The 24,408-nt window shown below is 38.1% G+C and overlaps 1 protein-coding gene across 1 annotated transcript in view; it reads right to left on the reverse strand.

Moving 5' to 3' along the window:
- LOC126161731 (transmembrane protein KIAA1109) overlaps window positions 1–24,408 on the reverse strand; it is a 493,460-nt gene that overhangs the window by 392,163 nt on the left and 76,889 nt on the right. Inside the window, exons 8-15 of the mRNA XM_049917765.1 lie at window positions 18,800–18,888; window positions 14,804–14,902; window positions 9,990–10,097; window positions 9,568–9,705; window positions 8,538–8,688; window positions 8,291–8,446; window positions 8,111–8,208; window positions 1,211–1,371 (exon numbers count right to left, since the gene is read on the reverse strand). Coding sequence (XP_049773722.1) covers window positions 1,211–1,371; window positions 8,111–8,208; window positions 8,291–8,446; window positions 8,538–8,688; window positions 9,568–9,705; window positions 9,990–10,097; window positions 14,804–14,902; window positions 18,800–18,888 — 1,000 coding nt within the window. The remainder of the gene's footprint in view (window positions 1–1,210; window positions 1,372–8,110; window positions 8,209–8,290; window positions 8,447–8,537; window positions 8,689–9,567; window positions 9,706–9,989; window positions 10,098–14,803; window positions 14,903–18,799; window positions 18,889–24,408) is intronic.

The following is a 24,408-nucleotide window of genomic DNA, read 5'->3' on the forward strand; positions in this document are numbered from 1 at the left end:
GAGCAGATCGTACAGATGCTATATTTTTACACTTGTCACTGTACCATTACAATATGAACCAAACAGAACTGATCTGAATCCAAGTTACAAGATTTCGACCAAGAAGTAACAAGATTGTTAAGCTACCAGACGTACTGAAACTAATGCAAACAGGTTTTTCATGTGTCACTGTCGAATGCTGGCAGGATATAGAACGGCTCATTATAAAAGAAGAGGAGAAAATGTGACACCTGGTTAGCTTCGTGTGTTATCAATGTAGCAATGTACATTATCAATGTAGCAGGTGACACTTCCAGAACTGGAATGTATTTCTCCTAGTCGGATACGGAAGGAGTCAAGAGATTACCAGGAAACTGACTGTAGTTAATACCTTCAGCGGCTTCAATATTCAACAGTACGGTGAAATCCCTGCAGTATGCTTTTGCATCACACACAGCTCACTCAGAAAAGTTACGCTGCATCAAAGTTATAAATTTTCATCACTCCTCTTTGTAATTAGAGCGCTATGTCAGGTGAGAATGAGAGCACTTTATGCTTTCTTTCTGGTCACCTAAGAAACACACGGTAGTGATGGAGTTTTATCGAATATTATTTCATGCTCTTTAAAAATTAAAAGACATCTGAAGCTATATTGTTTCTTTGCTCATCTCTTTTTACATCTGATATGAAACTGCACACAAGTTAGTTGGACCATTAGCTGGGCAGTGCTGTCCCAAGTTAAATGCACCAGTAAAGCTGTTGTCTCACATTATCACTCAATCTATGTGCATGTAACACAGCAAAAAAAATATCCTTATGATCGTACTTGACTTTACTGGTCACAGCTTGCCTTCCACTTCACATGAAGCAAAATCCAATGAGATTCAAGCAAACGTGGAAGAATACATGGCATAATGTTTACATCAGATTTATTCTTATGATGAACAGAGTATAACAATGACTCATCACATTCAGTCTCAAAGGTAACTAACGCTCAAGACAGTTACAGCATGTCTTTAAAGCAAAACTGATTTGCACCTTCATAGTGGCACCGCTAGGATCACTCTTGTGCAACTGGCAAAAAACTAGAAGATATACCATTTTTCAGATGAAGAAACATGTCTACGAACTTCTGTTTACGTCATACAACTCCTCCTTGGTGTTATGATATTTTTTTATTTTTATTTTTATTTTGCGAGTTATTGAATGAGCATATGAAATAACTACTCACACTTTCTGGCACAAATTTCTCCATTTGCGAGGTATAACAGTTGAACTGGACTGGTTTGTTCCGTTGCGCCCAAGAACTTTAGCATTGACATCTAGAGCTAAGAGGGTGTAACGTGTGGTTGATGTCTCAGGAAGATACAGAGCCAAATCTACACTCTCTCCCTGCAAGAAAAGAACCCCATCAAAGAAGCAAGTATGAGAAACATTAGAAGGAAATAAAAATTAGAAACATAACACAAACAACCAAAAATATATCAACCATACTCTGGCTTATAAAGCAGTACGTACTGGGTAATGTTTAATAGCAATGTCAACCACGTGTAGAAAAATATTCAGCATTTAGAACCACAGTTTGCTTGACTAGCGATTAGAAGGAAGAACCAAGTAGAAGAAATAAGGACAAATAACACTCCAAACTCAAAAGAGGAGAAAGATTTGCATAGAATTTTATCCCTGTCATATATATGTGTTTGCTTCTAAAATCTTAACATCACACTGTCAGCTCCCGTCCCATCCATTGCTTAAATGATCTTCCATACACAAAGAAACATTCTCAAAGAAGTTAACAGCTATTCCAGAAAGAAACTAGTAAGAAGATTTAGCCATGTATATATGAGGATGGCAATATTTCACACCTTCCTCTAAAGTTGATGTTACATTATACAGTAAAGCGTTGATTATCTGTTGGTCAACTGAACGACCACTTAACGGAACTGTTACTCTCTCACATGTGACCCCCCCTCCCAACCTCACACCAATGCCAAGTTGCTGACAAAGCAATGCCAAGTTACCTACTTCGATAGTAACTATTTACTCTCTGTTATGACTACTTGTGTCAACTTTGCTGTGTAAAGTAAACCTGCATTATAAAATGCCTAAATGTAAACATACTGTCCTTTTCTTTTTATGAGAGATAAATATGATATTAACGGAAGGTTAGAGGAAGGTGAATCCACAACGAAATTATCATAAGAGAATAAGGATGGTATGACTACGAATTTTAAAGTAAGCACGGGCTCGTTTAAATGTTTGAAATCAAGATGTGGCATTTGTGAGCTTCAAATAGAAGGAGAAAAAAAGGTCTGCTGATACTTTCAAAATCAAGCTAAGGGACATACTAAACAAAGAATACTATTCACTTGAAAATGTTAACAATAGTGATGATGAAACTGGGCTCAACTGGATAGCTTAACCAAGAAAAACTCTGGCTTCATGTCATGATTTAGCAGCACCTAGTCCTAAAATAAGCAAAAAACTCACTTTCTGACAGTCTTTTTGTTGTGTCTATCTGTGACTCAGCATGTCCACTATAAGGTGAGTAGCAATTATCCCATCAAGGATCATATTACTTCTTTAGAGTGTGGTAACACTATTAGTAGCCTCCAACTGCCTATGCTCATCATTGGTAAAAGGAAGAAACCGCATTGCTTCAAATGCATTAATATGACTGCGATGCCTATTGTTTACACCTCACACAAGAATGCCTGGAAGGGTAGTACGATTTTCACGGAATTATTTTGGAAGTTTTTGTGTCCTCTGTAAAGCTCATCAGTTAAAGAAAAGCAAAAGGGAGAAAACATTACTGGTCCTTAACAACACACCAACTGATTCATCAAGTGATATCTCAAACAAAATGGACACGTTGACAAAAGTAGTGTTCCTTCCATGGAACATAGCTTCCCCATTACAGTGTACGGATCAAGGCATTGTAGAGACTTTCAAACAGTATTACAGAAAAGGAAGGTTGTGTAAGCTATCATCATATCAACGAAAAATGATGAAGTTTTGAAAATATAATGTAATTGGATAGGTAAAAAATCTATTCACCACGCAGCGGCAGGAGAACACACATATAAAAGTCCTTTCATATACAAATTTTCAGATCCGGTGGCTCCTTATTCTTGCAGAAGGGTTGACAGGGAAAGTAAGGTAGCAAGAATTTTTCGAAGTACAAAAAATGAATTTATTTCAATAAAATTTACATGCATTGTATTATAGGTCTTGCAGTATTTTTCCACATAATCAGCATTCACCTCAATACATTGTGTCATCCGTGGGGTGAGTTTTTTGATTCCTTTGTCATAGATGTCTCCCGCTGCCTTTTTCAGCCAGTTCTTCGCTTCTTGTCGTCATCGGAAAAGTGTTTTCCATGACAGTGTTCCTTCAGTTTTGTAAACAGATAATAGTCACTAGGTGCGACACCGGAGCTGTGAAAGGAGTAGCTTAAAACATCCCAACAACTCTTGTGTTGTACGAGTGGTGCGCGGTGTGCCTCTGCGAAGTTTCTTCATGGTCTCTCAATATCTTGCAGCATTTATTGTTTAACTTCTTTACAAAAAATCAACACGCAGAGCCCCTTTTCTGTCCCAAAACAATGACACCATGATTTTCTTCACTGTTTGCTGAGTTTTGAATTTTCTGGCTGAAGGAGAATGAACATGACACCACTGCACTGATTGTTGATTGTTACTTGCTCTCTGGAGCACAGTGATAAGCTCAAGTTTCATCTCCTGTCACTACAGAGTTGAGAAAAGCCTTGCTTTCAGTCTCAAATGGTCAAGAAATTCATGAACGGCACTGACTCTTTTCATTTTGAGTGCTTCAGTAAGGATCTTGGGCACCCACCGCGTACGCAATTTGTGATAATTTAGTCTGTCAGTTACGATTCATGAACAATAGTTCATTTTTGGGCAAACTGCATGCTGGTCTTCAATTGTCAAATGGCAATCAGAGAGATGTTCTTCAAATTTCTGCACCATATCATCAGTCACATCAGACAGCTTTCCACTTCTGTCTTCATTGTGAATTTCTGTCCTACCAAAATTAAAATTCCATACCCATTTCATCACTTGCCTTGACATAGTGCACTCTCCATAAACTAAACAATTTTGCAATGAATTGCAGCAGTGTTCATGCCCTTAGCAATTACGTAGCGAATAACAGCACATACTTCGCCCTTGGCACGAGCCAGAATAAGAACACTTCATTTCTAACAGCCCACCACAACACCAATCGATAAGCTACTGATTGTTGGAAATGCTCATTCCTTCCACTGGCTTCATGCTACACGGCAGTGGTGTCCACTTCCCCAATGAACATTCCCTGCTGAAGCTGGATGCCTCGTAACCTTAGTTTCCGAATAACCTTCGTAAGAAGACTGTCAAGGTTTAGGTAAAGGGTTAGAGTTTAGAAAAGTCAGGGGAAACTTAACAGATGGGATGAGATGGAAAGACTGATTATTGGGGGCTGCATCGGATGAGAATTGAAAACCTGAGATCTTAAAGGTGGAAGATAGGGTAATATGCAAGACAGAGATTACTGCTAAAATATCATGCACAGGTTAATAAGAGCACATTGTATGTGATAGATACGGGAGGACGACACCAAAGAATAAATACATCATTAAATGATAGATATACAAAACTAAAACAGAATGAAGAAAGGACTATTACTGTGAAGAAATGCTGAGACAGAAAAAATTAACATAAATTAAGGCCAGGTTGGTGATGAGAAACAAGGACATGTTGTACAGCCAGTTCCCACCTGAGAAGTTCTGAGAAACTAGTGTCTGGGGAAAGAATCCAGATAGCAGGTATGGTGAAACAGGCACAAAGAACACAAGTGTCATGTTGTATTGCTTGGTCTGCAACAGGATATTGTGTGTTGGCAAAATAAACCCTCGGCCTATGCCCATGCATCCTAACTAGGGTGTGTACCAACACCACAAAATATCCTGTTGTAGTGCATGCACTACAACAAGACAGTCCTGACTTCAGTGCCTGTTTCACCATATGCATCATCTGGATTCTTCCCCTGGACACCAGTTTTTCAGAACTCCGCAGGTGGGAACTGGTGCTGCAATGTGTCCTTGGTTCTTGCCACCCACCTGGCCTTAATTTACATTAATTTCTTCAGTCTCATCATTTCTTCACAGTAACTCAGGGTGTCTACGTGGACAAGAAAAAAAAAATCCCGGATTTTTCCCGGATTTCCCGGTTAAAAACGCAATTTCTCCCGGATGAAATTACGTATAAAGCGGGTGAACATACATCCGTGTTAAGTAATAGTATACTTTCCCTCGGAGCTGTAAAACCTATCAGTCCTTTGAATCTTAAAGGTCGTATACCGGCGAAGGACGTCCCAGCACTTTAGGAAACGAAATCCAGGAAAACAATGCGTTTGGAAAGTTGTTTGATGCGAGACAATATGCACAGAGTTTATTTTCGTATTGCGAAAGTATATACACAAACTCCACAAATTACAGCACGGTAGCTTCCGAAACGCTAAAATAGAGATTGCGTTGAGCGATGCACTTTTGTCAGCCAGTCATAGCTCATGTCACGTGACCTCGCTAGCGAATGACGGCAATTATTCAGAGCACGTGGCCTACTACGAGAAAGACAGGCCGCGGAGCGTAAGCTACGAAGGTAGGCCGAGCTCGCTCAATTCAGCAAAGTGCGTTTCTACACCGGTTAACTCATAAGCAGATGTGTATGTACGAACGAGAATTGCATCCTCTATTGGCATCCACTGTTATTAGTCCTACAATGATAGGAAGTCCGTAGGCCTACTAACAGGCTCTAATTTGGCAATTAAAATCGTGCCAAAATGATTATCAGTTGCTTAGAAAAGTCGAGGTGTTCTGGCATGAAGGGACTTGTGACATTGCTCAGTAACACATTATGCACATTTTTTTGAAGGTCAATGGAACTTTTTGCCATCGATTGCATAATTTTTTATCTATGAAAGTACAACATTAAATATGAAAACTAACTTTAAGCTCGGTCTTTTTTTAGCGTGTGTTACACGTTAAGTCATATCAAATACAAATGTGCCGGTAAAATTTTAAATAGTGGAATAAATGACTTATCTTCTGGGCCCGACATTTTTCAAATGGCTGATCCTCAAAGTGTTACGTTTTGAATGAGAGTTATAACACCCTGTGATTTAAGAAATGCACTGCACATTCTCACACGTAACATAAATCATCTTGCGTGGAAATTTACTTCGAAAGTAACGCATCTCAAGCCACTATTCGTAATATTTTCTGGTGATCTGTTAGAAATGTAAACAATTGTGACGTCGCACACATCGAATGCATATTAGTTGTTACGGACGTACTGCATAATCTTCGACCTAAATCCTTTGACACTATTTACCCATTTTCTACGCAACTAAACTTTTATTTTGGTGTTATTCTCTGATTTGTGTTTCATTGCTGCAATATTATTTAGCAGTAGTGGACTAAAGTTCTTTGTCAGCGTATCAGATCTTACACGCCACACCTACAAAACTTTAACTGCAATCTAAAACAACGAAAAATCCCGGAATTCTAAAAAATTCCCGGGTTTTTCCCGGATTTGTCCCGGATGAAAAAATTCCCGGGTTTTTCCCGGAATTCCCGGATGTCCCGGGCCGTATACACCCTGTAACTGTTCCTTTCTTCATTCAGTTTTAGTTTTCTACACATTACATTTTCTGACCTATCTATTTTTCGCCACTCCCCTCCCGCCTTTATCACACACAATGCACTTAGCTTTTCACTCTTATTAACTCATACATGATCTTTTAGCAGAAATCTCTGTCTTGCATATTATCCTATCTTCCACCTTCAAGCCCCCAGCTTTTCAAACCTCGCCCAGTGCAGTCGTCAACAATCAGTCTTTCCTTCTCATCCCATCCAGTAAGCCTCCCCTGACCTGGGATTGTCCTTTTACTGCACCCCTCTTCCTTCCCCTTCAACCCTCTTGCCAGAAGGAGGAGCCACTGACTCCAAAAGCTTGCATGCATAATACCTTTCATGTGTGTGTCCTCCTGCCACAGCTTGATGAGTAGGTTTTTTATCTATCCAATTACATATATTTTTGTAAGTTATTGTTAGAAAGAGGAGAGGAGCCAAAGAAAGTCTGTTACGAAATCACAAAAATACAGATTTGAAAAATGTGTCCTACATGATGGGAGCAGCCTAAGATAGTGTAAGGAAACAGAATCTGAAAAAGTTTGCAATAAAATTTTGTGTATGGTGGGAAGTTCTCCAAGTCTAACTGAAAATGATGAACAATGGAAAATCCAGGATGGAATAATGACAATATTATGGAAAGGATAGATTACTACACACCATATAGCGGAGGTGCTGAGTCGCAGATAGGCATTGGCAGCCAGGGACTGTGGTTGTCTTTGTGTGTTTTTTGTCCGAAAGGTTACTTATCTGACAGTATTTTTGTTGTGCCTATCTACAACTCAGCATCTCCGCTATATGGTGAGTAGTAATTTATCCTTTTCATAATATTGAAAATTATTAACAGAATGATATGTCTGAAATGCTAAATGCACTAAAAGAACTCAGTTGCCATGAACGTGATGAAGAAGTCTTCGACAATGGATGTCCACAGAATGAGGATGAAAATACACCATCTGATTTTGAAGCATTTATGTGTTTATATACTGCCTTGCAATGGTTTGACACTCAAGATGAAAGCAACCAGCATCAGGTATCTGGCCTGAAAAAAGTGCACGACTTAGCTGCTGGTAAACGGGTACGCTTGCTTAGACAGACAAAAATTATGGATATTTTTAGACATTAATTTTATACATATGTACTGTGCATGTAAAATGCATACATATTACATAGTTTATGTTTACTAGGCTATACTATATGCATCTGCATGATATTTGCTTTCGTAGTAATAAAAGAGATTCATGTTACTACAAATTTATGTTGTTTTTATTGGTAAGGGAAAGTATATAGTTCGATTATCCAAATAAACCAGTTTTGTGAACACCCATGTTCCCTAACTACTTTGAATAATTGATGCTCTACAGTAGAACTAAAGTAAACACTAGATAAACTTTCTGACCTTTGTAATATATACCTGATAGAAGTGAAATTGTTAAAAATTACCTGTATCCAGAACTTGAGTGGTATTGTTGCTGGAAGAAAATCCTTGAATGGTAAATCAAAGGACATGTCAAATAACTCGCCACAGAAAGCAATGTGTGCTGAAACAACCAAACATCAGTAAAAGATGTAATTCAGAATTACACATAAGAAAAAACGTAAAAATATCGGAAAGTGAGTTACCATTTTCCTGATTTTGAGAAGAACAATCAATCCAATTGTATTCATTACTTAAGGTTATAAGCTCAAACTCTTTCAACATCACAGAGATCTTCCACGTATATGGCACAAAATGTAAGAGATCAGGCCTTGCCTTGCTTGCCCAGTCATTTATAAGGTCTGCATATAAAATACAGTGCATACATCAGTTAAAATTCCCTCAATATAATCATTAACAGAGCAGACAAAGGTTTTCTGACTGCACACCTACCTTGAAAGAACCACTTATGTGCATAGATAAGGTTCACTGATGCTTTACAACCTGTCAAATTCAGTATCCATTCTTGATGATCATTCCACTTGATAGGATAATGGCACTTCACAGTGAATTCCAATGTTTCACTTAAGACAAGACTACGATACTAAAACAGAAAGAGAAGAAGGGATAGCCAAGATATCTTCAAAAAATTTCTATCATATGATCAGGAAATTTCATAACAGGCAATGAATGTTGATTTATTTTTAAGTAGTCAATAATGAAAAATGCAAGATAGAATATCATATATGTATAAGAGGATGAATCACTGCTCACCAAACTGAGGACAATATCCTTTATTAGATCTAAAAAATAAAACATGGAGCCACTTTCATCACCCGACAGGCTTGCCACAGGACTTTGTTTGACAGCTAAACCTGACTGTATTAAGCAGAAAGCGTCAGGTCAACAACGCATTTGTGCGCACAAATGCAAGTGTGTGTGTGTGTGTGTGTGTGTGTGTGTGTGTGTGTGTGTGTGTGGTGGGGGCGATTGGCGGACAACTAGAAAAGCTATGTATTATCCACTTTTGCTAAGCACCTGCCCTCTCTCAGCACCTTCTGTATTTGGTAAGCAGTAATCTCTCCACATATACATACTGTTTTAATTAAGTTACTAATTGCAAAGACACTTAGAAACAAGTTACTGTACTAAAACAGGGTAGAGGTAGAAGAAAAAACTTAACGTCACAAAAAACAACACTTTTTTATTGTAGTATGCGCTAAGTCTAGAAATTGACAGATATTTTCTTATTCTATCCACGCATGCAGAAGATAACAATGAACATTATTGCTGCTAGCCTGCTACACAAATGCACTGATTATTTACAAATGATTAAGTAGTACATAATAATCTCAATCATGAACTAAATGAGAATAAAAATAAACGAAAAATTTTGGAGGCATATAAATTGCTGTCTTCTCGCAAGTTCTGCATTTCATTTGGACAAAGTAACACTAATTAGTAATTTGTTCAGCAACTTTACCTGTAAGCTTGTGGTAGCTTCTAAGTGCAACAACTGACCAATTATTTTTGTAGTGTAGCCATCTGGTTGAATAACCCATGGCATTGTCACCTCAAGATATGAACCAGCTCCAACATTGATATGGACAGCATTGGTCTCCTGAAGCGAAATTTAATACAACAATAACAAAGATCTGGTGCCTAAAGATACAAATATTTCAGGATATTCCCCTTGTGATGCTTTGTAAATGTGTCATTATTACTAGCAAAAAACAGATATATAAGAAAACTGAGAGACTCTTTAAAAATAAATTGGCAGGTTTTCATTATACAGATACCGAACAAGTCCCTTAAAAAAATGATACCAGTATCGCACACAATTAAAGAAATTTTCAAATTAACATACTTAAAAATAAACTTGTCACAAAGATGCACATTCCATACCTTGTTCTTTGAAAATAGAATATCGACAGTTGCTTCATTAAGTGTGCTGAGCCTTATGTCAAACGACTGAGCCCTTCTCTTCTCACCTGGTTGTGGTGGCTTTGTTACCTAGACATAAATATCAAAGTTTTGCAACTAAATGTTTAGTAAATCATGACTAATAATCTTAAAAAAGAAAATATTCTCATAATCACAAAGCTAAATTATTTTTCTGGAATTGACTAAAAACTATAAATAGTCTAGACACCATTAGATATGTACTGTAACTAAAACAAGATTGTTCCCCAAGATGAACTATCAAAAATACATAGCGAAATCCAAATATTCTGGACCGCTTTTGGCAATATGGCAGTAGTAATAATATTTCAGTACAAAAGAAACAGGAGTGTCTACATCGTTACGGGATTACAACAACAGGAAAAGGATTATATATTACCATGCGTACACACATGTATATGTGTATGCGCATATGCGCGCGCGCACACACACACACACACACAGCTGTAGATCCTTTTGCGCAAAAAACTGAATTACAGCACACACTTTGTAACTGGCAGCATCATTGATTTTCAAAGTCCAGCCACAGTCAAGTGACTAAAATCTCTGGTTTGGTAAATTATCAATAGATGGTACTGCATCTATGTAACTTTTTTCCAAGCTACCAACATTTGAATGTAAACAAATGACCCTTGCCTTTCGAATGCACCTAACATCTCTGACAAATTTGATTGAGCTACCAATGAAGCATTAAATTATATGTTAACTTCCGCAAATTTTGCTAACTCTTTCTTAGTTCTGCATGAAATAACCAAATACATTTGCAACAAACTTGAGTTTGGCTTTCATCTCATTCTTTACACAAATTTTCTTCAGTATGTCATCAACAATTGTGGCACAAATGAAATTGTGGGCTACATTATTGTGCGTAACCATGCATGTCCTATTTTGCTAGTTTAAGATTATAACAAATTTTAATATGAACTAATACTTGGCTGGAGAAAAATATTATTCATATGATGTAATAAGGTCAATCAGATTGCTTTCTACAACAATGACAACATTAACATAATAAAATTTTTTACGATAAAATATCAGCAGCAATAAAATATACAATTTACATGTATAAAACATGTTCATTAGGGGGAAAATGTTGAGATAAATGGCTGTAGATGTTTGTACTAACTATTCCAGCACCTTAACATGACTGGTAACACAAAATTCCTTCAAGGATACAAAGAAACATTGGCTTCATTTACATAATTGCATTTTTGCCACTTATTTGTAGAATATTAACGATGAATTGCTCAACATTTTAAAAGAGTTTGGGTTAAGTAAAAAAACAACAGAAATAATTAAATCAACTTTAACTAACATAAAATCAAAAATAAAATTAATAATTAGTTGGTAACCTGTCAGCAAATTTTGACAGTGAGACAAGGAGACTGCAAGGACCATGAAATTTCAAATTTCATTGTCTGCTTTACAACAATCCATAGAAAATTCAATGAAAATCATTTGTGATCACAGGATTAGGATATGTTAGTATCGTTGAAATTCTTGGTAGCATAGTGAGCAGCAATGATATTTCATGGCCTATGTGCCACCTCATTCTTGCCACATTTACTCTGAACATATAACAAATACTGAGCAAGTAGTTACAGTAGCACTTTGGTTTCAATTTGAAAGCTGAACTTAAAATGGACTACCCTACCCTTATCATGGAATTATCAGTGCCCACTATAGAACAGAAACGGAGCAAATATGAGCCTAATGTTGAGGGTTGAATACATTAGAAACCAGGGTGTCACGTTTACATCAGTACTATACTGGACTCCTTTCTTCATGCTACTCGTCAGCTCATTCTCTCATACTGAAGCTTACGTGAGCGTAAGGTTAATCATGACTTACTACAGACGTCAAGTGCACAATATTATTGTTGCAAGACTATATTGACAGGGCGAAAATGACCAACTATCGGCGTCAGATGGCCTCTAACAAAGCTGTTTTTCGTGAGATTGTAGAGGGTGTTATGTGAAAATTAAGTGATGCAGTGTGGAGGAAAAATTATGTCTGATGAAAGTTTGAGGCTACAGCCATGCTTCAGAAACAGCTAAACAAAATTCGTACAATGCCAACAAAATGGCTGAATTCTTATTTATTCCACATACAGCACAAAAAACAATCATGTTTTGTCAAATGAAAGTAGGACACAGCACAACATCACTGTAATGTCCCTGCAACCAGAAACTGCACTGTTTGTGTTTTCTTTTGGTCAGCTCAACTTGTGTTTATGGGCTAAAAGCCAGTTGTCTAGCTTATCATTCATTTCTGTGCTGACTATTTTCTGTAACTTCTTCAAAAACTACTGTCAATTTATTTCAATAAATAATCACCATTTGATCATCCTCGTGTCCTGTCGTCACAGACCCCCTAACACACTGAAAGTGGGCATATGTCAATGTAACTGTCTGACGTCTCTGAATAGAGATATGCACATGTAGCAGCAATGCTGTGAATCCTTGATTATACTTGCAAACTTGCATATTCGCTCTCCTTCTATGCCTGTATACCGTATTTACTCGAATCTAATCCGCACTCGAATCTAAGCCGCACCTGAAAAATGAGACACGAAATAAAGGAAAAAAAAATTTCCCGAATCTAAGACGCACCTGAAATTTGAGACTTGAAATTCAAGTGGAGAGAAAAGTTTTAGGCCGCACCTCCAAATCGAAACAAAGTTGGTCCATTGTAATATGAGACACAATTTAGGTCGAATGAATCACGATACAGCTACAGTAGTTTGGTTCAAGTCGTAAGCTTAGCAGTTAAGCTTTACCAGGTAGCCATTGCTATGCGTCAGGTGCTCCGTCCGTATTTATACGGGTACCCTTCCTTTTTAACGTGCTTCGTCTGGTTTGAATCAATTGCTTATTTTGCTCTGATCTGATAAGTGCCGTTTTCTTTTTTTTTATAGGTGTTTACGTCACTCTAAGCTTAAGATGCATTACTGTGCTGTGTCATGCATTGTTTGTCGCATTCTGATAGTGCGTGTTTACGGCCAGTCGCCGCTCGCGGCATGGCTTGCTTTTGTGCGCGCTACTGCCGTTTACAATAAAGAGGAATCGTCTCATTAACGAAACAATGGCTAGAGACTGCTATTTGTTGTTACTTATACTGCTGCATTCTTTGATGATGATCAACAAGTACCAAATAATAGACTGCGTATGATAGAATATGTTCTGAACGAGAGTTAGGCGAAAATTTTTCTGCGTTTGAAAATCTTGCGGCCGCTTCTTTAGTACATCAAATTCTGCACAGAAATTAGAGCCATCTTAGATTTAAAAATCTAGTCAGTTGCAGTGCTTCATTTCTCACTGTATCACTATTAGGCATAAGAATAATACGAATATAAACATGACACGATACATATATTCTTCCGCGTTTGCTGTTGTCTCACTCTAGTTTCGTAGTTTATTAGACAAACAGGATTTAAATGAGATAGCAGCAAACATGAAAGAATACATGGCAAAATGTTTATATTCGTATTATACTTATGGTGAATAGAATACTGCATGTGATTCACATTTCATCAGGCTCCTATTAGCAACCATCTCTTCTCACAGGTAGGAAAAAATTCAGAACATAGAGTTGGCCATATTGACAAACATCCCAAACAGTCTTGCCAGTCAGATTTTCGCAGTACATTGAAATTCTGCTACATTTGAAGATGAACAATACGGAATTTGTATTTACTTCATTGGATAATGTATGAAAATGCAGTGGTCAAAACTCGGAGCGGAGAAAAAAAGCTCGTCTTCCACCTTTTTTTTTAAATTTATTTACTGATGCAGAGGTTTTGGCGACAGTATTTATCTTTGTGCCTACAAAGCATGCCTGTGTAGCGCTACATATATTCGACGGCAGAAGTTACTTGTGGCGGCACCTACCAACATTTTTCAGAACTTCCGCTTGCTTCGCACTCGATTCTAAGCCGCAGGCAGTTTTTTGGATTACAAAAACTGGAAAAAAAGTGCGGCTTAGATTCGAGTAAATACGGTAGTCCACTTCTACATGACAACAGACTCAAGCGATGAGTTTACAGTTAAATGGGTAGTTAAGCCATGTCTCCAAGCGTACAGAGACCATAAATTTGAAAACAACTGATCTCTAGTGCCCATATGATGAGATGTAACATGTTCCTCACAAAATTATCATTTTATGATGTGCAACTAACACTATGTAGATCTAGATTTTTCCGATTTTCACCTATTCAGAGGTTCCCAACCATGCCTTGACAGTTTAGATAGACAGGCTTTCCATTAAATTTACAAATTAAAGCCAAGTAGTTTTTATTTACTCATGTGACTCACATCCTGGCCTAAAACTCATCAAATTGCACACAGTCAAGGACTGTGTCTCAGGTTTGTTAAAAGTTATTGTCTAATGTGGTTGCCTGTGATAATGGTGTGTATAATGCAGACTCATATTTGTGTTATCAAAGATGAGAGAAGCTAGAAGGCAAAATTCACTGTTGGCAGAGCCTAATCCTTTTAAATTAAACTCATGATTTCAGTGTAAAAATTTTAGTGATCACAGTTTTATTCACAGTCACCATTCCTCTGGTCAAATATATCACAGGTCAGTCAAAGAGGCATTCCAAGGCTTAAAGTAAGATGTGCCCAACTCATTCCCACAGATATTCATTGTAGGAAACTATGTTACAGTATAAGTCTACTGAGAAAGAGTGTGTGTGTGTGTGTGTGTGTGTGTGTGTGTGTGTGTTGAGGAGAAATATTTAGTAATGTAAAACTAACCTGCAAAGGCTGGTAGTCAGCAGGGAAAAAGAATTTAAACAGATGCTCTCTCTGGCGATCAGCCCATGGACCATAACTGAAATCTGTTCCCTTGCCACACTAGAATAAAGATAAAATATAATGAGAGTGTTATCCCAAACAGCTATCAATAAATTACAAAACTTAAATGTTGTAACATGCTGAAAACAAAAAAATTACCAGAGGGTGAATCTGAGTAAGCAGCAAATAAGTTTTTATAAGTTACTACTACATTTAAGTTTGACAGGTACATATAAACAGAAACAGTGACCGCATTTTTGTCATTCTGTATGAATAATAACATGCGTATGTGGTGATAAATGTTTGTGTGCCAAGAGTAGAGCAACCATTTGCAATCCAAGTTCAAGTGATAGAAAATATGTAGAAGGGTGATCCAGAAAAACCTATTTTTTACAATTTACAAAATTGTTCCTTTTGAACAAATAACTAAATTATTTTATAATACAAATTTTAATATCAGGTTTGGGACAGCTGCATGGAACACGGATGGATAAAAGATACAGACAAATACACAGACTGGGGAAAATACAGCTAAGAACTTTTGTTTCACACAGATCAATAAAAGGAACCTAACACATATACATCTCTCGTGATCAGGACATAGTAAATTAACTGTAATGCTTTCTTCTAAAAATAAACTTGTTACCAATAACCAACGTTAATACTGGCAGTCCCACTCTCTGAAATATCAAATGGCAGTTATAGAACAGAATCATAAATGTCATTTAAAATCTCAAACTTTCATCAAAAAGTATTGCTCTTGTTGGAGCAGAAGTGGAGAAAGTGAAAATGGAGGAGAAATGTGTGGGAAAAAATAAAATGTAAGGCATTTAGGGGGTCATATCTAAAGAATGTATAAAAACTGTATGGGTAACAATAACCAATCATCATGTGGTGAAAACACGGAGCAGCACATGAGAACATGATCAAGAGCTGGAATACAGTAGCTCAGCTTATTAACTAGCATCGTACTTCAGCGCTCTCTCTCTCTCTCTCTCTCTCTCTCTCTCTCTCTCTCTCTCTCACACACACACACACACACACACACACACACACACACACACAGAGGCTACATTGCCCTGTGTTTCTTACCAACCAAACCACTGTAAAATCCCACTTCTAAGAAATCCCATTTTTAAGAAATGCTCCCACTGATCCAAGCAAAACTCCTATAAGAACAATGTTATTCCCTCCCACTTTTAACAAATCCCACTTCAAGAGGAAAAGCTGTCTTTTAAGCAATAAACATGAAGCCTTTTGCAAATGAAAATCTAGTTTTTATGTAATTCCTAACATGTTCAATTAGTTTCAAATTTCTTTCAGTTTCCTACAGGCATACTTTGTGTTGCGTGGTGCAGTAATTGATTCAGTCGGTTGACACATATATAGATAATAGCCAACAACTCAGAGTTTCCTTCATAGTGATCCTGGTAGATGTGTTGTAAGCATTGGAAATCAATTTCCACCCTGCCTAATAAGAATGTCACATGATCAAGTGTCACAGTCTTTGAGTCTTCAAACACAAAAAGTGTAGTTGTTTGTTAACTGAAGTGTTGAAGTTACCAACTCTACTTTTGTGGAGTTACGGCTTGCATACAAAGAAAGCTTACAGATCAACAACAGCTTACATGGCAATGAAATGCAACTTAGCACCGTCTACATGTATGGCATAATCAAAAATTAGGAAGTGTTGTTAAATGCCGAAGATAATGTTTCCTGTGAATACAGTAGCTCACCTTATGAACTGGCACTCTCCTTCAGCTCACATGTACATGCACATGCCCGCCCCCCCCCCCCCCCCCCCCCCACACACACACGTTAAAGTGGTTTCAAGGAATGGGCAGCATGCCTGTAAGTAGGAAATGCTGCAAAAGAAGGCTCGTGAAATTTCCAGAAGATCAGTGTTAAAAATTTTAGTGCATCAAAGGGATGGTTGGAACATTTTCAAAAACATCATAATCTGAAGTGTAAGTGGAGAAAGTGAGGCTGTGATCATAGAAAATGTAAAGTACTGGAAAAACATTACACGTCACAACTGATACAGGGTTATGAGACCAGAAACATCTTCAATGCTGTCTAAACTGGTGTCTTTTATGATTTACTTCCTGCAAAAATGGAGAAAAATGCCACTGAGGTTAAAAAAGGTAAATAACATATGATGATGCTACAGTGTGTAAATAGTGTTGGACACAAAAAGTTGTCACCAATAATAACAGGAAAATTTAAAATTCCCAGGTGTTTGAAAACCATAAAAACAACAGTGTTGTCTGTGATGTCAGAAATATTTACAAGGTTTTTCAGATGTTTACATGTCAAAGTGGATGCATAAGATTGTAATTATTATTAATTTCTGAGGAATGTACATGTTGTGTTCCTTCCACCAAACAGCACAAGCCATCTGCAGCCTATGGATCTGGTCATGGTACACTGTTAAAGCCAAACATGGAATAGCAACTGCACAATCAACTTCAGTTTTTGAGGAAGGAAGTAGTGGGACTAGCCTTCTACAGGCTACGCACATATTTGTTGCTGCCTGGAATTCTGTAACACAACAGACTATGTTGAACTGTTTTCTGAGTGATAATGATTGTTAATACTTTGACATGTCCTATATTATACGTACATTTACTGTACACAATGAAATCTTACAGGATCAAATAAAATTCAGTTCAATTCAATTCACAAAGGTGGGCTGAAGTACATCATTTGCTGTTGAAGACAACATTGTTCTAGACGAAGAATGGGGTAGGATCACTGATATATCTGAAGATGTAACATTCTGGGACTTTGTTGTGAGGACAGTGTCCCGACTTCCCACCCAAGCCTGGCGCAAGTGAAATGTGCGAAAGAACTGTGAGATAAGAGCTGGTGATGACAATGAAGAAGAAGAAGAAGAAGAAGCAAAGGAGGCCACTGCACCAAGTTTCACTTCTGCTATAATAAAATAATAAAAGAAGTGTTCTGTGAAGTGTGTAATAATCAAATATTTAATGCATTTAAATTTGTAGAACAGGAGGTTGGTAATTTTGTAATTTAATAGTACTTATACCACCTAAACGTTGGTCACTCCTTTCATGCACTCTTAACAAAACCCGCATTCAGCAAAAACTCCTTTTAAGGGGAAAAGTGGGAGGGGGGGGGGGGGGGCATTTGGGTCACAGGGATTCATTAAAATGGGGTTTTACTGTATGCTCTGAAGACGATCTGAGTTACAAGATGCACTTCTCACTTCCCCATTCAATACCTCAGTTCTTCCACACTTTCCTCATCACATTGTTTGTCCAGAACTGTCCAGGATTGTTCGTACGGTAATAGTTACAAGACAAACAGAAATGCTACAAAAATAATTGTCATTTCAGATATGTGCATTAAGTCCAGGCATTAATGAAAGTGACCTGGAATCTCTCTGATGTCATAACAATATTAGTTGCTTGCCAACAGTATGACTTATATTCAGAATTTTCCCCAAAACAGGATTCAACTGGTAAGCATAAGTAAGACATTGTTTTAGAATTCATGATAACATTATAGCAATATCCAATGGCAGTTAACACACGAAGGCACCCATGCCTGTGGCATTGATCAGACACACAGATTGAGAAAATAATCAAAGACACTTGCAACGTTCAATAACGGTAATTTCTGACTGTTGGCATTTGTTCAAAAATAAAGAAAATGGCAGTGGACTAACATCAAAATTTAAATACAATATTAATCTAGTACAAATGATAATCTGTGGTATGTAAATGAGCCATAGAGCTTCTGGGACAATATTAATTACCCTTCTTGTTATCCAATTTACTTTCTCAACCTTTAACACTATAATTGTTACACACATCAAATATAAAACTTTTAATATTCCTAGTTAGTAAAAAGTTATAATTCCTATGAGAAAATGAAGTGAATATATAATATTACTCTTTTTTCTGAGTGGCTGTTACTAAATTAAATGCCAACCTTTATGTCCATCCCCCAAATTGGTGGTGCTGATTCAACAATATCCCCATTGGCCAATTGAAGCATTTCTGGTTCTTCCGGAACTAAACCTGCAGGATGGTACAGAATGCTCTTATAGTGTTATGTATGAACATCATAAGCATTTCAAATGGCTGTGAAGCGAGAGAAGCTAACTAAAATACAATTACTTCTGATCATTTCGCACCCTGGAAAGAAGAGTGACACAACTCAAAAATGCAATACTTACGAAAACTCGACTTAAAGAATTAATAATATAAAACTTCTACTGATTTAGTATAAGCTTCTTTAAATTTCAAGTAAGAATTTTTGGCAGTAAATTCCATTATATTTTCTGTGCGTCTAGGGGCACTTCACATGTATTTTTCAGTGACCAACTTAAGATGCCATTTTTCGACTTGTGTCACTTTTCTTGATGGGGCGCAATTTGTGTATGCCTCTTACCTCTTTTTGTATAATATGTGTGATGCAAAGTCAATTGTTTAAGGAGATAAAAATCCATAAAACAAAGTACTTTAGCCCTGAGCTGATGAAAACAGAACAAGTCACAACATTGTGGATAGCTACATAATAACTAATTTAATTACACTACTGGCCATTAAAATTGCTACACCAAGAAGAAATGCAGATGATAAACGGGTATTCATTGGACGAATATATTATACTAGAACTGACATGTGATTACATTTTCATGCAATTTGGGTGCATAGATCCTGAGAAACCAGTACCCAGAACAACCACCTCTGGCCGTAATAACGGCCTTGATACACCTGAGCATTGAGTCAGAGCTGGGATGGCGTGTACAGGTACAGCTGCCCATGCAGCTTAAACACAATACCACAGTTCATCAAGAGTAGTGACTGGCGTATTGTGGCGAGCCAGTTGCTCGGCCACCATTGACCAGACGTTTTCAATTGGTGAGAGATCTGGAGAATGTGCTGACCAGGGCAGCAGTCGAACATTTTCTGTATGCAGAAAGGCCCGTACAGGACCTGCAACATGCGGTCATGCATTATCCTACTGAAATGTAAGGTTTCGCAGGGATCTAATGAAGGGTAGAGCCACGGGTCGTAACACATCTGAAATGTAACGTCCACTGTTCAAAGTGTCGTCAACGAGAACAAGAGGTGACTGAGACATGTAACCAATGGCACCCCATACCATTACGCCGGGTGATACGCCAGTATGACGATGAATACACGCTTCCAATGTGCATTCACCACGATGTCGCCAAGCACGGATGCGACTATCATGATGCTGTAAACAGAAACTGGATTCATCCGAAAAAATGACGTTTTGCCATTCGTGCACCCTGGTTTGTCGTTGAGTACACCATCACAGGCGCTCCTGTCTGTGATGCAGCTTCAAGGGTAACCGCAGCCATGGTCACCGAGTTGATAGTCCATGCTGCTTCAAACGTCATCGAACTGTTCGTGCAGATGGTTGTTGTCTTGCTAACATCCCCATCTGTTGACTCAGGGATCGAGACGTGGCTGCACGATCCGTTACAGCCATATGGATAATATGCCTGTCATCTCAACTGCTAGTGATACGAGGCCATTCGGATCCAGCACGCCATTCCGTATTACCCTCCTGAACCGACCGATTCCATATTCTGCTACCAGTCATTGGATCTCGACCAACGCGAGCAGCATTGTCGTGATACGATAAACCGCAATCACGATAGGCTACAATCCGACCATTATCAAAGTCGGAAATGTGATCGTACGCATTTCTCCTCCTTACACGAGGCATCACAACAACGTTTCACCAGACAACGCCAGTCAACTGCTGTTTGTGTATGAGAAATCAGTTTGAAACTTTCCTCATGTCAGCACGTTGTAGGTGTTGCCACCAGCGCCAACGTTGTGTGAATGCTCTGAATAGCTAATCATCTGTGTATCACAGCATCTTCTTCCTGTCAGTTAAATTTCGCATCTGTAGCACGTCATCTTCGTGGTGTAGCAATTTTAATGGCCATATAATGGATACAACAAAAGATTCACATGCTAAACATAATAAATTGAAATGATGTTGGTAAATGTTATCACAGTAATTATGTTATTTTAAAGGCCTGGAAGATAAAATTCAAAATACTCTCAGAATTTTACGTTGGCTCATCATCATTAATTTCAACATGCAGGCTACACAGAAAATATTTACACTTCCAGTTGTTCACTCCTAATATCTAGAACATACCAGAGAAATCAAAAAAATAAACAACTAACCTCACCTTGTGATCTCAATATCCAGTCAAAAACCATTATCTGAGACTTAGTACTTGTGATCTTAGCTCTTGTTTTGCTACTCAAAGGAGGAAAACAAAACCAGTGCAAATACAATATAACATGAGACAAATTTTCCATGAAAAGAGCCACCTTTAATTGTGTCATCATTTTTATACCTTTTAAATGAAGATAGCAGTTTTAGTATCTCAATGTTGTTTACATAAAATGAAAGTCATTCTGATCTTTTGGACTGCCGACTGTTACATTTCTCAAACATTGCTGTGATCTCTAAGGTCATCTCGGTATGATTGATTAATGGCGTGCTTCTAGGTATTCAGTCGAGTTTTCATTTCCATTTTACGCACAACATTTCATTGACTAGCTTCAGGTTATGTATATTCATTGCCTAGACTCCATTCAGACAGTGACCTACTGCTGGTCCCATACTGCTATTTATGAATGATTGTGAGCGTGTCTCATAAGGTTTACTATGCATTTTGATGGTCTTTTGCTTTTCAGAATCTGTAGTACTATTGCAGCTGCTTCAAAACCTGGGCCATCTATATCCTTCCCTCCACCACCAGCTTTTCTGCAATGCACAGATGGAAGTTATCCTTACAACAAATTCTCCACTCCCAAAATTATCCCAGACTCAACCTACAGTGACCTACTGTCCCCAATACCCTTCGTCCAACACTTCCCACCTACTTTGTCCTATCACCTCCTCCCTATTCACATCCCCTCATCATCACTGTGTGCCACCCTCTGCCAATGCATCTGCCAATCCTTCCCCTTTCCTGCTCTACTCCTATTCCGTGCCCCCCCCCCCCCCCTCCCCACAACTCTCTCTGCCCTACATTGTGTGTGACAGTCTTGCCATGTCTTCATCTAGTCCCTGCACACTTCACCTACAGTGCTCCTCTCTCCCCCCACCCATACTCCGCTACTCTGCTCTCCCTCTCCAAGCCTTGTTTAATTTGAAATGTCTGGCACCACTTAGCAAATTTTCCAACATCTTTATTTCAATAGACTCCTTACTTATGCTTAACTGAAATGTGCTATGTGCACCATGATACGAATCTCCTCTACTTTGTTTCACGACTATACTTGAGACAGTGCTTGGCGGCAGCTTACTTGCTCAGTTGTTTTAGTCAGATGTGTCACTGTTATGACATGTGCGTCTCCTCTATTATTCTAATAGTCTGTACCGTGTAAGACATGCTATATTTTCAAACATCTAAATTGTCTTTAACATTACAAAGATGAATTTTTATTATTGTTGATAAGATGTCAAGTTTAGGTGGAGTCAGCTGATCTCTCTCGACACATGGCCAGCATAAGGTGGATACACAATTCTTGGCTTTTTTTCTCTGACTCAGTTTCAGTCCCTTTCTCAGGTGTTCTTGACTGAGACTGCAATGGTCACTGAGTTTGATGGTCTGTACTCATTCCTACTGAACACTACTCGTAGACGTTGTAATTCTTCAGCAAGGTTCTCTCTGTCTAATAGTGTTTGAGTTCTATGGACCAGAGACTTTAGAACCGCCTTTCTTTGTGATAGATGGTGACAGTTCGAAGTATCGTGTTTCCATCAACACGTACATGACAAAGTTGTGGTATGACCACATGGAACGAAAAATCCTGAAGAACATTTAAACTTTATCCATCCTAATGTAAAATTCATGATAGAACTTTGAAAATAGTGTGACATGCCTTGTCTCAATATGTTAATTAAGAGAAAGCAGGCAGATCCTTGGGCCACAGTGAACACAAAAAACCCACACACACTAATCTCGATTTTCATGCCTTGAGCATTACCATCCATCAAAAGAAATTCAGTGCTAAATACTCTGGTCAACAAATTTCAAACACTATTTCATTCTTTGGTACCTTCCTTTTGGTCTACATATGTCATCCAGCATCTGGTATCTTCTTCTGCCCTTCCCTCTCTTTTCCAGAATAACACCTTCAACTGACTCTTCTAGAAGACAATCTCATCTCAAATTATGCCCTACCCAGGTTAACTTACGGCTCTTCACTGTCTGAAACCTCCCCCGATCTTCTCCAACTCTTCTCAGTACTTCCTCATTCCTGATTATCAGTCCAGCTGATCTTCTCCATTCTGCTCCACACCCACATTTCACAAGCTTCAACTATCCTTTCATCTTACTTGCTTAATGTGCATGTCTCTGCTCTGTACAAGGTCATTCTCCATACTACGTATTTCACTAGTCGCTTTCTTAATTATATGTTTGAACCATTCGAAGAGAATCTTTTCTGCTTTTCTAATACCTGTTGCACCAGCACCATTCTGACTCTGATGTCCCATTCACAATGTGTATCTTAGCTAATCCAAATTCCATAATACTTGAATGCTCCCATCTGTTCTATGGTTTCAGATCCTAAATTCTCTCTCCTTTCCTTTAAGCCTATAATTATGCCTTCCATTTTCTTAGTGTATGCTATAAAGGCTTCATTCAGGTCATTTAGCATTTGAATTACTGCTCTTCATTTTCTGCAAGGATTACGCAAATCTTAAGCATTCAATTTTCCATCCACCTACCCTGACACCTCTTCCCATTCAACTAACTTCTCATTATTTCCTCAAAGTAAATGTTTAATAGGATTGGAGACAGACAAGAGCCATATCTGAGCTCTTCCAAGATTTCATTTCCTACTCATACCCTTGCCTTTTCATTAAAGGACAGATTTGCAATCATCTTCTCTCCTTCCACTTTACTCCCTTTCTCTTCAAGATATCCATCAGCTTAACCTACTGCAATTTGTCACTTTCTCTACAAGATATCCATCAGCTTATCCATCTTCTTTTGAAGATATCCATCAGTTTACCATACTGCAATTTGTCAACTGTCTTTTTGAGGTCTATGAATGCCACAAATACTTCCTTACTCTGTTCAACCTACCTCTCACCAATAGAGCTCGAGGTCCAATGGCACCTTGTGCCCCTTTTCTCCTTCTGAAACAATATTGTTCCCTTCCAAGTGTTTCTCCCAGAATTCTATATAGCCTTTTATTCACAGCCCTATGGAGAATTTTAGCTGCCTGTAATATTAGGCTTTGGTCCAGTGTACTTCAAACATTTTAGATTGTCAAATTGAGCGGGTGGTGAAGTAGAATTCAAGAACATCTGAAAAATAGGTTGATATTGTGACAGAGAAAGAGAAATTATGAATCACTTATCTACCTTGTGCTGGCCTAACATCTAGAAAGATCTGTGGACTCATACAGAAATATGGCATCTGATGTATTTCACAATGGTCAACAAAGATAAAAAGGTTCTTTGTAATGCTAAAGATGATCTGGGTCTCCAAAAGCCAGGTGTGTACTGCATTCCGTGCTAAT

Source organism: Schistocerca cancellata, chromosome 2, assembly GCF_023864275.1.
Source record: "Schistocerca cancellata isolate TAMUIC-IGC-003103 chromosome 2, iqSchCanc2.1, whole genome shotgun sequence".
NCBI classification, from domain to species: Eukaryota; Metazoa; Arthropoda; class Insecta; order Orthoptera; family Acrididae; genus Schistocerca; species Schistocerca cancellata.